At 40.1% G+C, this 13959-nt stretch overlaps 1 protein-coding gene across 3 annotated transcripts; it reads right to left on the bottom strand.

Annotated features, from left to right (window-relative positions):
• Window positions 1-1172: 1172 nt before the first annotated feature.
• NUP35 (nucleoporin 35) lies at window positions 1173-13551 on the bottom strand. 3 transcript variants are annotated; one of them, XM_026647629.2, is made up of 9 exons: window positions 13406-13551; window positions 12204-12374; window positions 7449-7576; window positions 5494-5554; window positions 4688-4829; window positions 4053-4122; window positions 3830-3958; window positions 1865-2029; window positions 1173-1408 (listed from the first exon to the last, which is right to left on the bottom strand). In XM_026647629.2, the coding sequence occupies exons 1-9, from the start codon at window positions 13437-13439 to the stop codon at window positions 1331-1333; spliced, it is 978 nt and encodes a 325-aa protein (XP_026503414.1). In that variant the 5' UTR covers window positions 13440-13551; the 3' UTR covers window positions 1173-1330. The 3 variants fall into 3 exon arrangements, with proteins under 3 accessions (XP_026503414.1, XP_026503415.1, XP_024059819.1); XM_026647630.2 differs by lacking the exon at window positions 3830-3958; XM_024204051.2 differs by lacking the exons at window positions 5494-5554; window positions 7449-7576.
• Between the last annotated feature and the right edge of the window lie 408 nt (window positions 13552-13959).

The raw sequence follows: 13959 nt of genomic DNA, 5'->3' as shown, positions 1-13959 counted from the left end.
AAAAAATAAGCTGTATTTAATCACATCTCAATCTATGATCATGGATCTCACATAATGTAGGGCGAAGCCTCCTCAGTCCCGGATAGGCCACCTCTCAGGAAAGTCCTGGATACTGAAGGAAAGTATGTTGGTAAGACAGCATTCTACCCTTTGATTCACTATTCTGCCAACATACCAGAAATAGCTTCTTCATTAGAAAGTTTTATGATGAAAAAGGCTCTGGCCCCCTGCAGTAATTAGTTTAGCCCTTGTTCTGGCCAAGTTACAGTTCAGGAATTTTTTCCACTTGCAATTGCAGTTGGATATTTTTAACTGCTTGTTTCAAGCTGTAGTGGTGCTGAACATGGTTAGAAGTGGGCATGTCCTGTGCACTCAAGGGGAGGATGTATTTTAGTCCTGGTGAAACATACAAGTTTGTGTAGCATATTTTTGATCTTTTCTAAATAATGCATAAGGTATTAATAAGTGGCACAGTACACTACTACATTAGTTTCTTAGTAGGTCCAAATTTAAATATTAATAGTGTTACCAATTCCAATTTACGCAAATTAAATCCACCCATTTGGTTTACCTGGCTACCTCAACCCTGATACAGTGCCATGTAAGTTCAGGTAGTACATGCAATATGCCTGGCTCAAACCTGAGAGACAAATGGGAAGTTCATGAACACATGGATCACTCAAGCTTTTGAAAGAACTCAACTTTGCAAACTCTTAATTAAATTTTATTAGGAAAATGTAAGTTAAAAAGATTAAAAGGCTGTTATGAACATTTAGAATGGGACTCCAAGATGAACTTTATATAAACAGAGAAGTATTAAACAGCATCCAAATTAAAATTTAAACATTCATTTTAAAATTGGTAGCCCAAGAAAAATCCCTTGTTTTACTAGAATACATAGTGTTCATCCTGCAGAAAACGTACTATCTTTCCAGAAAAGATTAAGAAACATTGTTACATTATTGGGAAACAGTGAACTGAGTTATCATTTATACATTATCACTTTACTGGAAAGTGAAATTAACACAATTTCATAACTTACAGCAAATCAGTACTGACTTTTTTCCTGAAGTCATGCAATCACTAGAGCACAAACAGCAAGAGACCACTTGTATTTACACTGATTAGTTTAAGATTAACATCTTAAAACGCTGTGTACATTGCACTTTAAATGATGGCAAACAATGTATGCTGAATTCTCCTCTCAGAAGGCATAACTGGTATGAAGGGAAGCTGAAATACTGCCATGAGTGGTTATACAACTAACCAGGAAGCTGGCAGTCTATTTGTAGCCCTAACTGTGTTTTAGTGTAATACTTTCCATTGCTTACTACCAGCCAAACATATATTCCATAGCTTTAGATACAATACTTTCATCTTTCCTTGGGGTTTGTCTGTCAGAAACCACCTAGAAGAAACAAAAACACTTGGTCAGCCAGCATGCATTCATTCTATTTACACACCCCAGCTCTTAGAATTACTGTGACTGTAAAAATGGGCATCTAAGGGTCTCAACGCAAATTCAACTTCTTGGAATGATGGACTTTCTAAAAAAAGTCACTCCGAAAGCTTTTTGACAGATGAATAGGCTATGTAGGCAAGTTTGGAAAAAAAAAAAACTGCCTTGACAAGTGGGAAAGGAGCAAACTACAGGTGGAGATGAAAAATGAGTTACGTCTAGAACAATGTGCTGATGTCCCCACTACTCAGTACAGAAAGTACAAACATGCATTCAGCGTGTCTTTTGGCTTAGTTGTTTCTTTTGCAGTTTACCTTGAGAAAGTCAAGAAGAATACAAATTCCTTTTTTGGAAATGTGCTTAAGTATTTTGTAACCTTTGTCGCTCTCTACCCTCTCAAAATACCTGATAGTCACTAGTGGAAGCTTTATATGCTGTTGCAAGAGGTCTCATTGTAGAAATCCTTGGAGTACTTGCAGGCTGCATCGGTGTGCCTAAGGTTTTTGTCGGTGGCGTGAAGACTGAAGACATGGAGGATGCAGAGCCTCTGTCAAAACTTTCCATCACACTCTTGAAAGAGAGGGGGAAAATAGGCTATTTAAATGTCAATAAACTGGAAGCAAATACTAGGTGCATATCAGTTTAATTCCAGTTAATACAGTAACCGGATTTGATTTGACAAAAAGTAATATCCCAGTAGCTCAAGTTGGACCAGGACTCTAATAAAGTTGCCATTATGTATTCAATGAAGAGTATGTAAGATATTTACAGACAGTGTACCAGACAGTGAACTACCAGTACATGTTCTACGATGAACATTAATGCACAGAGCAGCAGTAAGAAAAATGCTTATTTAAAAGAACTGAATGAGGCTAGTACAAGCGAGTGGTGAACTAATGATTTACTAGCCTTCAAGATAATATCACAACCAAATTTGAAAACAGTACAGACAACATGATTTTAGTGATTTATAAATAAACTAAAAGCAAGTCTCAACAAGCTTGTAGTGGGTCCAACCTTGGGTGTTAAATACCTAAATGTTATGGATTCAAACCTGGATAGTGTCAACTCAACCCTTCATCCTTCCATGAGTCTACTGCCAAACAATCCTGGGTTATCTGTAGAGTTAGTGATCCGATGGCTTTTTCCAGAACAGAGGTTTATATTTTGTCTTTCCAAAGAGTTTTTTCCCCTCCTTTTATTTTTTGATTCTGCAACACAAGACAAGCTTCTTGACAGCCAGCCCATTAAAGCTGGGGCAAGAATAGGTCTCAGTCCTGTTTAGAGGATTTTCTGAGCAGAATCGTTCGTTCGTCTACTCCTATTCAGTTGTATTTCCCCAGTCCTACATTATTCCTGCTCATCCTTCACCCCCTTTAGTCTGGTATGTAGCTTAACCTCTTCCCTTTAGATGGTTGACAGCCACACTTGAACCCCATTACATGTGACAGCATAGTCAGCTCAAGCAAGTATACAGACGAGACTGCCAAGATAGCCAGAGTGCTGCAGGAATTGGTGTTTAAACAAACAGGCAGGCATGCTTTCCTCTTAGTGTAGAGGAGACAATTACCAAGTGTCTCTGTACTGTTTTGGTTGGGGATCTATATACTTGCCAAAGTCTATATGCTAGCCAAAGACTCAAAAAGAATAGCAAAAAAAAAAAATGTTTAAGTACATCAGAAGCAGAAAGCCTGCTAAGCAACCAGTGGGGCCACTGGATGATCGAGATGCTAAAGGAGCACTCAAGGACGATAAGGCCATTGTGGAGAAACTAAATGAATTCTTTGCATCTGTCTTCATGGCTGAGGATATGAGGGAGATTCCCAAACCTGAGCCATTCTTTTTAGGTGACAAATCAGAGGAACTGTCCCAGATTGAGGTGTCATTAGAGGAGGTTTTGGAACAAACTGATAAACTAAACAGTAATAAGTCACCAGGACCAAATGATATTCACCCAAGAGTTCTAAAGGAACTCAAATGTGAAATTGCAGAACTACTAACTGTAGTAGGTAGTAACCAGCAAAGTGTTAATCCAAGTGAATCAAATTCCAACTCAGGTAAATGCATTCTACCCAGCTACATTTCCCCTGCAGTTTTAGATGAATTAATATACTCATTTCACAGCCTTAAGTGTGGTTAGCACTGCTGTACACAGTTCTAGTTTCCATGTTAAGTCCTCAGATAACAAAGGACTCTACTACTGCAAACTACTGATGTATACCACCTGATTTAACATATGAACCCTTTCCCCCCCACCCCCACCCCCACCCATCTACATGCTTCTGGAAAAGGAAAAGCAAGGAAGAGACCAAAACAAAGATGCCTTATAATTTAATTTGTTATTCCATACAGAATGGATGGCTAACTTACTTTATCTATACAAGGCTTGACTCCGATCATGATAGATTCACCAAAAATCCTTCCGTCTTTGCTTAAGGCTTTCCGGGCTTGCAGTTTGGACTGATACCGAATATGCATCCAGTTTCCTGTATTGGACATCTGTCTCGGTTTTGGTTGGAAGTAGTGAAATTTAGTATTTGAAGAATGAACAAATTAGCATATGTTTTTAGGAGATAGTCAACATAAGACTTACCACATGCTTTAATATGTTTCCATACTGTGCAAACTGTAGTAGAATATAGGAAGCAGATGCTTGTGGAAACCTGAAAGCAATAGACAAGATACTCAAAATGCTGTTCAGTGAGAAACTATTATAGAACACACTAAATATTCTATAATTTTTGCTGAAATATATATCCTTGGCAGAGTTCCCAAAGTGCAACATCAGCTGAACTGTTCATTAAGCACTGATTCTGAAACAGTATTTAAGATAACAGAATGTTCTAGATCTTATTGGCTCATCATCATCTACACTTTTGCATGAAGAGAATGATGTGCAGATTTCCTAAGGAAGCCACTTTACTATTTAGCAGATGTATTTACTTGCTGTCTCCTGGCTTTGAGGATCGAGTCCTGTGATTGCTAGTACCCCAACACAATGTCCTATTGCTGCTTCTTTCTGGCCTTGCACTGCCCACTCTCACCCACTTCCTAAGAAGCAAGTTAAATTTCAGTGTACTGTAGTGTAGAAAATTTAAGTAATTAAAACGCATACATTTTTCAGTGATGTCTAGATTGTACATCTACATGTACCAGTACTCAAACAGAATAGCCAAGTATAAGGACTTTGCCATTAGATGTCTTAGAAAAATGCTGCAGATCACTCACCCAAATACAGTTACCCAGGTGTCATCGAGATGATCTTCTGAGGTTAAAGAATCCCCTTGAGTGTAGAAAGGATCCAGCTGAGCAGGAGACAGTGTAGTCTTTCTGGGCTGTCCAATACTTGCAGGACTAAATACACCTGTGGCTGTTAAATTGAAATAGGATTGGTTTCAATGAATTGCTACTGTAACTAAGCTAGTCAGAGTAGTGTACAAAGCTAGGCACCTAAGAGTATAAATTTGATATCAAGATTATTTTAGCAGGAAAAATTAGGCGATTTATTTTCATAAACACAGTAGAACGACATTAACTCACACTTCAGACTAGTGAAATTTGAAAACATGTTGCTAAGCTCTGTGACTGAGCTACTTACCACACCTTTGTCAGCTGCTGCTAGAAATGGGGCCAAATCCTGATCCTGCATCTACTGTGGGAACAAAGAACCCAGCAGAAAGCTTTACAAGACGCTGCTGGGTTCATACAAGGAAATGAGGAGGCTTTAGAATGGTGGCACCATGTGTCATCCTCCATAGTATTCCTTAAGAGCACTTCTGCCTCTGTGTTCAATACAGCAGAAGGAGTTCTACTACAAGGAGCAGATAAATAGCTGCAGTTCCTTGTTCTTGTTCTGGCTGCAGTACCCTAACAATAAATAAGGCAGTACTTTCCTGCTCACATTTATCGCCTGCAAGCAGAAAGAATGCTACTTATTTGCAAGGCAATTTACAAAAAAAGTGAAAGAGTTCAGACAGAGTTGGCCCTCTACCATGCTAACAGAAGTATAGCAAGCAGTTTGACAGGATGTCTACCTGTTCCAGGGGTTGCTGGCATAGCTCCAACCAATGGACTCTGCGTTACAGAATAGCTGGGCTGCATTAAAATACAGAAAAGTAACAAATCATAGTTGCATGTACATTCTTTTCATATAGTCAGTAAAGACCAGTTTTCAGCCCAATTGTTAAAAATCAGGAGAAAAGGTTATTTTTTTGCCCCAATATCAATTTAAACCAAACATTCTTCTGCTTGCAGCTAGTGAAACAATTGTGCAAACCCAATAAGTGGATCCTAATATGCAATAATTTATATAACCTAGTAAATTCCTTGTATATCCAAATAACCCTCAATTGGTAGATAATGAAGAGCTTAATTCACTGTTTATCCTTGTGGAATAAAGTGCAATTGACTATGGGTCTTCTGACTAAAAGTATCTAACTCCTATTCTTTTACATAGTGAACTCCTCTAGTAACTATTTCACATTGGGGAAACATTGTGAACAGCACACTGCTTATAAATTTGTTCATAAGGCAGTTGCCATCTAGACAGCAACCAATCATCATACATTAGGGACATCTATGCACACCACAGATTGAGGGGCCTCTGAACTACTGAAGTAAAAGTCAGCTTTCCTATAAACAGCAATGTTTTGCCAAGAATGAATAAGTATTTTGCATCTATACCCAAAGACCTTTCATTATTTTGAAGAGTTTGAACATAACTCACCACAACAGCTTAATAAATATTTACAACGAACATATCAAATGAGAGGCCTCACTTGTGTCTATCAGTTCTTTAAGTTAGTTATGTCCCCTTCCCTTCACTCAGTTGTAAGCTTCGGCAACATCTGCGGTATGACGAGAACACTCAGTTGGATTACCTACCCTTGAACGACTTTTACCCTATGCTATCTATTCTCTTCTTTCCCCCTTCCAAACTGAAACAGAGTATTCAGAAGTTTAGGTGTCTCAAAAGGAAATGTCAGTGTTTTAAGTTAGGGCTTCAACAATGCCCTTTCAACATTAAAGGCAGCATGTTTTTTCTTAAATACAAAATATGATTAAGAAAACAGAAGTACTTTTAAATTTAACAGGAACTATTAACTATAGTGAAAGAATTGGTATGCATTCTGTGAAGTCTCCAGCCCTTCAGTCTACATTAGTGGCTTCTCCCCTTCATAAAATAACTAATTTTCAGTTTATAAGATCCTTATGCCAGAAAACATGCCTATGTTCTATGCAGGACCAAGTACACAATCAATAGAGTACGTCAGTTCTCTTTAGCAATAGAAGAGTTTTCTAGTGAAAGTATTTGCTCTCTTATTATGAATCAAGAGGCCGACTGACAAGTTACTGAACTGACCATCCAGAAATCTTACTTCTGGCCTGTTGATGATGGCCTGCATCAGAAACAAAGTTTAACCAGGCATTTCACTCAATAGAATTTAATTGAAAAGCATGAAGATGACTTGCTATTCCTGGCAGTGCCCCCTTGCTTCGACAGAATACTGCCATCTCATTTACGCTAACTTTTTGTTGCATTTTTGATACCCAAAAAAACTTAAAATATTTTGTCTTCCTGTATTTTAAGTCTTAATTAAGTTGTGGCAAACATGTAAAGATATGTAACTTCTGGTCTGATGTAAGAGACTTGACTGTTTTGTTTCAAGAGAAATTCCTTGATTTCATATTTCAACCTCCAAAGTCATATGGAGGAAGAGGAAAAAAACTAAAGGAGATACATGCTAATATTGCAGTGCTTGTTTGTCAGACTAAGCAGCTGGTAACCAGACTAAAGTGAAATTTGAGCTAAGTTAAGATTCAGGAGCTGAAGCCCTCACTAACCAGAACATGAGAGGCATTCAACACTGAAATAAAAATTGTATGAATCAAATGCCTGCACCCAACCTGGGAAGTAAAGGCATTCACTACCTAAGTTAACTCAAGTTTCAGTTTAGCTTTGCAACTAACCTTTAAGATTACCACTTACTGGTTTTCTTGAGGTTAGAGGTGTAGATCCAAGTCCTGGACTAGATAATTCATCATATATACTTCTAACAGGGGGAGCACCACTTTTATCCTTATGTGTAGGAACTACTGGTTGTGGAGGAGATCCACCTGCAATGGAAAGGAGCAAGTAGAAAGCCTATCATTTCCATTTACTCCACCAGATTAATTTTGAAACTCTAGCCTTTCGACATTCAAACACTTAGCAATCATAAGACTGTCTAGTTAGTTTTTTAATTGTCCCCCCCAATCTCCCTGGACACCTAATTTCTATAAACTAAGAACAGACTGTTCAACCACTTTGTTGGACAGTTTTCAGTACATCGGATATATCAAAGGGACAGATTTTGATACTATCACTCACTGAGTAGCACTTTAACTCCTTCAGTTATCCCATTGAAGTAAATGGGACATTTTACAGAGGAAGGTACTACTCAACATGAGGAAGGATATCAAAACCCAGTCCCTAATAATTACCCAATGGTCTTCCAGTGGCAATGCATTTGCTGCTTATAACATTTAAAGTTATACAGAACACAGCATGAAAAAATACTGTATGGCACAACACTACAGCAATAGGGGAATATATCCAGTAACTTCAAAGATTATATGACACGAGTTTTGATTACTATCCACTCACTGGAAGTGAAGTTACTTTAAATTTTGAGTTCTGTTTTGCATTTCTGTGGACACTGTCAGAGTGTGGTCTATGTACTTTGTCAGAAAAATAGTATTAATGTACAAATGTTAATATTAAGCTCGAAATACAAACATCCCAACCCTAATTTGTCACTTGGTTTCATTGTTGATGCTTGGACAGCATATGAAATGCTAGATGCCTAATGTATCTGGATATTGTACAATAGCAGGATTTGAGGACTGTTTGCACTAAGTTTACCATACTATGAATGTACAACAGGATGATCACAGATTTCTTTTAAAAAAAATAGTCATGAACTACACTACCTAAAGACATAAGACTACTCTCTAGGATCAGTTTACAACAATTGCACTGATTTTTGCAATGTCAAAGTTAGAGGAACTTCTAAACCATCTAACCTAAATCCATTTAGATGTTCCTTTTCATTTTCTTCTGATTTCTAATGTTATTTAACAACTGTTTTTCCAGTTACCTCTTGCTGTTTTATGGCAGAGTAACAATGTAGTATTCGCCACAGTCATTTTATGTTAACCAACTGCACTACAGCATGAAACAGAAGACGTCATGAGAGATTAATCAACAACAACAAAGGACCATGGGAGATTAAGACATCTATATGAGTAATCATCAAGGATTTTGAAACATTAAGGTGTGCATGCAGTTAAACTATCTCATTATCATTGCTCAAATTCTCTCTTCCCTCCCATTTGTATTATGTCATAAATTAGACTGTAAGCTCTTCGGGACAAAGACTAACTGCCTATGAATTTATACAGCATCAACCAAAACAGGGCCACAAATCTGACTGGAGCCTCTGGGTGCCACCACAACACAAGGATATTTAGTAAGAGTAGCTCAAGAAATTGAACTGATTTAAAGAACCTTGATGCACCCAAGAGAACATTTACGTGGGCATGCTCAAGAGAATAGTTGTGCGTGTGGAACTCGGTAAGTCAATAATGTCTACATTAAACTTCTATTGCTATCCAATTCAAATGTATTTCTCAATCCTGCACTACAAGACTCCCTATGAATGAATTATTTGTGAGCTGCAGAAAGCGGTGAGTATATCCACACAGCAATTGAGGGGTTTGATAGGTATACACTTGATAGCTCTACTAAAGCTATTGCCTTAAAACAGGTATGTTCCCTCAACAGCTAGCCAGCCACGCACGCTCCCAGGGCATCAGGGAGGATTTTACTTGGGCAGCTAGTTCAAGACTCTGCTTGTACTGTTGCAGCCACACTCCTATTTTTTTAGGTGCTTGTTCAAGTGGAGCTAGCACATGTACATCTACCTGAGCTGGGAATCACACTTCCCAGCTTCTGGTTAGACATACTCTGAAAGTCTTCCAATCATTTAACTACTTTAATAGCTCAAAATGTCCAGAAGTTGCTATAAAGCACTATATGGAGCATCCACAAATTAATGCCTCCAGGTTACTCATCTCTTAAATTAACCCAAGTTTAAGATGACATGTTCAATCTTGTCCCATTTTGGGTCTTGTAGTTAGACTATCTGATGGCTTGCCTCCAACCATCCCTCAAGACTTAGGCGGAAGCCCTACTTTCACTGTCTTGCGGGGTGTCAAATTTGTGGCAATTTATTCTCTATTGCAGTAACTCCTAATTTTGGAGGATTAAGTTAAATCTACATTGTTATTCTAAATTTGTGTTGGTAATTTTCTGAAGAGTTTGTATTTTAAGAAAATCAGGAGCGCCAAGTTCTTAATAGACAATGCAACATAAACTGCTGAAATTTCTATTTATGAACACTTAAAAAAAGCTAATCAATTAGTTCAATAGCTGAAAGTAACAGCACATTTCAGTCCAAAGTGATATTTAGACCAGTTATACTGAAATATTGACACAATAGCTCAAAGGAGACAGAACATGTCAGTATTGCATTCTGCACCTTTAACCCCGTCCTCCGTAATGGAACTTTTGCCCAGTGGCACTAGCGTGCTGCTCACACTATACCCATGTAGTTAGTTGATTCAGTGAAACAAATACTTCCTACTTCATCTGGGACATTGAATACATTGATTTACAGATGTAGAAGCTGGTAAGTGTGTCTAAGGAAGGGAGAAAAGCTGACATAGTATTGCATTCCTCTGGGTAAGAGCAGAGAGAGGGGGTAAAGCCTCTTCCACCCACTCAGTTGTCAGGATGGAGAACAGATTCACACAATTTTCCCAGTAGTCAGGAGGGAAAACAGTAGATATACATTACTTACTACATGCCTATGTAATCAGTAATGCCTATGTAATCAATAATTTTCCCATATATGCCCAATTTAACTTGACAGCCTTCACCTAATGTAGCTAATAGGCACCTCACAAAAACAGTCAGATATTCTGAAAAGGATTTTTAGTTCTTCCCCAATGACAATTTTATCTATGTACAATTTCTCAGGCAAATTTACCAGTAATGTCTTCCTTAAAAATCAAGTTCCCAAAAGCTTCATTTTATTTGTGCTAGCACAACAGATCACTGCTTTGATCGAACAACTTCCCAACTAGCAGAGCAGCTACTTTTACCAGCAATTTACCTGTGGAAACCCAAACTCCCTTTAGTATAGATTGAATTAGGGATGTAAATATTGTTTAAAACATTAAACAATATAATTTTAATTGTTTAACCGGTTAACCAGTTAACCGAGGCTGCTCCGGCTGGCCCAGCTCTGGCCAGCTGGATGTAGGCAGTAGAACTACCTTTTTGACTGCATGATGGTGTCATTTGTAAAACGCCTGCTTAAGGTCTTGATCACTCATGCCTGGTATACAATTAAAATTTAGGTTAACATAGCTATGGTGCTTGGTGTTGTGATAAGTTCACCTCCAATGTTGACCATCATAGTTACCTAACCTCTGGTGATGGAGATGCTTCCATCAACCTAGCTACTGTCACTTGGAGAGATCGTGTTCCTAAAACTACAGAAAATCCCTGTCACTGTAGGCAGTGTCTACACTACCACGGTATGCCAGCGTAGCCATAGCTATACCACTCTAGTCCCCACAGTGTAGACATACTTAAAGAGTATGGGAAAAAGTGAACTAATTGACAGTTGAGCACCTTGATTTACTAGAATCTTCTAGAACAAACACTGTATGTATATCTTTACTTGTGTACCACACCATCAATCCACATGGCCATTTACAATGTACATTAAACAAAATAAATACATGGTTCCTTCCCTGAAGATTTTACACTCTAAACTGACTAAACAAATTTACAGGAATTAAAAAGGGAATGTGGGAGGGAGCATCCACTCATTAAACCTCCTTCCTCAGTGGAAAGATGCTCCGCCATGTAAGCCTCTCCCTTAAACAAAAGTATCATATCTATTAACACTTTCCACAACACTTCCCCCACCTTCAACAAAGCAAAAGACCCTCATTAAATACTTGTGTAAATAAACCCCCACTCTTTCTTTTTCTGAAAGTCAAGCTAATTCCATTGCTTCATCCTCTAATAAGATTTTTGCTACTCTAGCTGGCTGAGCATTGAAAACTCCTACTCCTAGAAAGTCTTCAGATGTTCATCAAATCAGTTATTGGGGTTTTTTGGATAGTGTACCCTCTGACTAGGAAAGTGAATTCAATCATACTTTGCTAGAGCTATTTATGCCAACACTATACTATTTCAAACAGACAAAAATCCCTATGTGCTATAATTTTTATTTCTCAAGTTGCTTCCACTTTACCAATTACATTAATTAGTGCTTTAAAATATTTGACCATTTATGACCAGTTAACGGACCAATTATTTTTCACAAGTCAAATGTTCAACCTTAGATGGAACCTATGCCAGCAGAAACTCACATTATACTTCTTGAGGAAATTTTGTTAGACTGAAAGAGTCATAGTTAAATCACCATGAAACTTATTCAAGACTTATTTGCAATAATTGGCTATTCAAACTAATTTGAGTATTTAGCAACTACAGTTTGGAAAATGATGGAGACTCCAATTTGTAACAAAAACCACTGGATTGGTAAATCAAACCTAGCCTTTTTTAAAATAAAAAAAATACGCAGCTACTTCTACAAAAGGCTTCATAGTAAAATGTATTCACCTGTAAGTAAAGGAGACCTCATTTCCATCACACCAACAGAAGGGCCACTTAAAGATCGAGGTTGTGGAGTCATTGGAGCTGGTAAATCGCCCATTAAAAATCCAGGTAGGAACTGAGCACCAGCTCCTGGCTTTGGAGAGGTGGGGGAACCAAGAGTCATTGGTTCAGCTCCTGTATTAGTAAACCAAAATTTAAGAATCTAGAAATGTTAGTGATTCAGCATACCGCAGTTCCTAAGGCTAAAGAATCTGTCTGATGGAAAATTACAAGAAAGTTAAAATTAGTGCTGTGAAATTGATATGAAAGAACTTTCCTCATTACAGATTTACTTTTATAATCAGAATCAATACCTGCTAAACCTGCATTTTCAATGACCATAGCAGCTGTTATTTCTTATCACTTTAAAGAAATAATAACCAACTTTACATATTACTTTTCCTCCTGCTCCTTGTTTCATTTTGCAGCACAGAGCGCTCACACTGTAGGGATGGAACCAGGAACTTCCAGATCCTAATTCCAGCTCCATCACTGCCTCAGTGCATCGCCCGGCTCAGTCACGTCACTGCCCGAGTCCCCCAGCAGCACAAGTGACAGTCGCTGAGGGCCGGATGTTTCCAAGTAACGAAGCATCTAACTCCCATGGACCGTTAACGATCCTGGCCCTGCGCTGCTGTAGCTTTTGCTGCATCCGAGGAAGTGGGCTGTAGCCCAGGAAAGCTTATGCTCAAATAAATGTGTTAGTCTCTAAGGTGCCACAAGTGCTCCTGTTCTTTTTGTAGCTTTTGTGTGCAGCTTCAGACACGAGGTGCTGAGCGTGGTGACTGGCACCGTCGGGAAAAAAGGGAAGCGCTCCTCAGCCATGATGGGACCTGCCCCAGGCCAGCCACGCAGCAGCGCTCCCACCGGGGAGCCACAGGCGCTGCTAGGCCTGTAGGCAGCTGCACGGCTCGGATCACCGTCAATCACGGCAGCGCTAAAAGCCGGGACACCAGAGGGCCCGCGCGGCCATGCTATAGTCACGGGCCAGGTGGAGAGCGCGGCCGGGGCCATGCAGCGCCGCACACGGCGGGGAGCCAGGCCGCTGACACGACGGTCCGTCCATCCTTCCCCCCCCCGGCCGGGCCTTCCTCCTCAGCCGCGACTTGCCACCCGCCTCGGAAACAGCCGGAGCCGCCCCCCAAGCTCCGCGAGACCCTGCTTACCGGCCGGCGGCAACTCCATGGCGAAGGCGGCCATCACGCTGAGGGCCCGGAACCGCGGGAAACAATAGCAGCAGCCGCCGCCGCGGCGAACACTTTCAAATAGAGCGGAAATTCGGCCCGCCGCGGGGCGCGCTGGGATGCGTCACTTCCTGCCCTGCCCAGCAGCCATCTTGGGGGAGCGTGACTTCAGGGCAGGAAGAGGCGTGGTTACGGTGACGGTAGCGCGTTCAAACGTTCACCTCGCCCCTATCCCCACCTCAGCCTTCTGCCCTGCACTGACCAGGGACCCTCGGACGCGTTACGCCGGCGAGATACCCCCCACCCCGCTCCGAGGTGGTCAGACCCAGCTCGCCCCCATCACCCCGTGAGACTGTATCACACCCAACAACCACCACATGGCCACCGTGAGACTGTAACACACCCAGCAACCTACGCTCACCTCCTGTGGCACTGTAACACACCCAGTAACCTCCCCATTGCCCGCGTGAGACTGAAACACACGCAGCAACCTACCCTCACCTCTTATGACACTGTAACACAGTCAGCAACCCCTC

The sequence above is a fragment of the Terrapene carolina genome, unplaced genomic scaffold, assembly GCF_002925995.2.
Source record: "Terrapene carolina triunguis isolate 2854851 unplaced genomic scaffold, T_m_triunguis-2.0 Scaffold62, whole genome shotgun sequence".
NCBI classification, from domain to species: Eukaryota; Metazoa; Chordata; order Testudines; family Emydidae; genus Terrapene; species Terrapene triunguis.
This window is presented reverse-complemented; position numbering and strand designations above follow the sequence as displayed.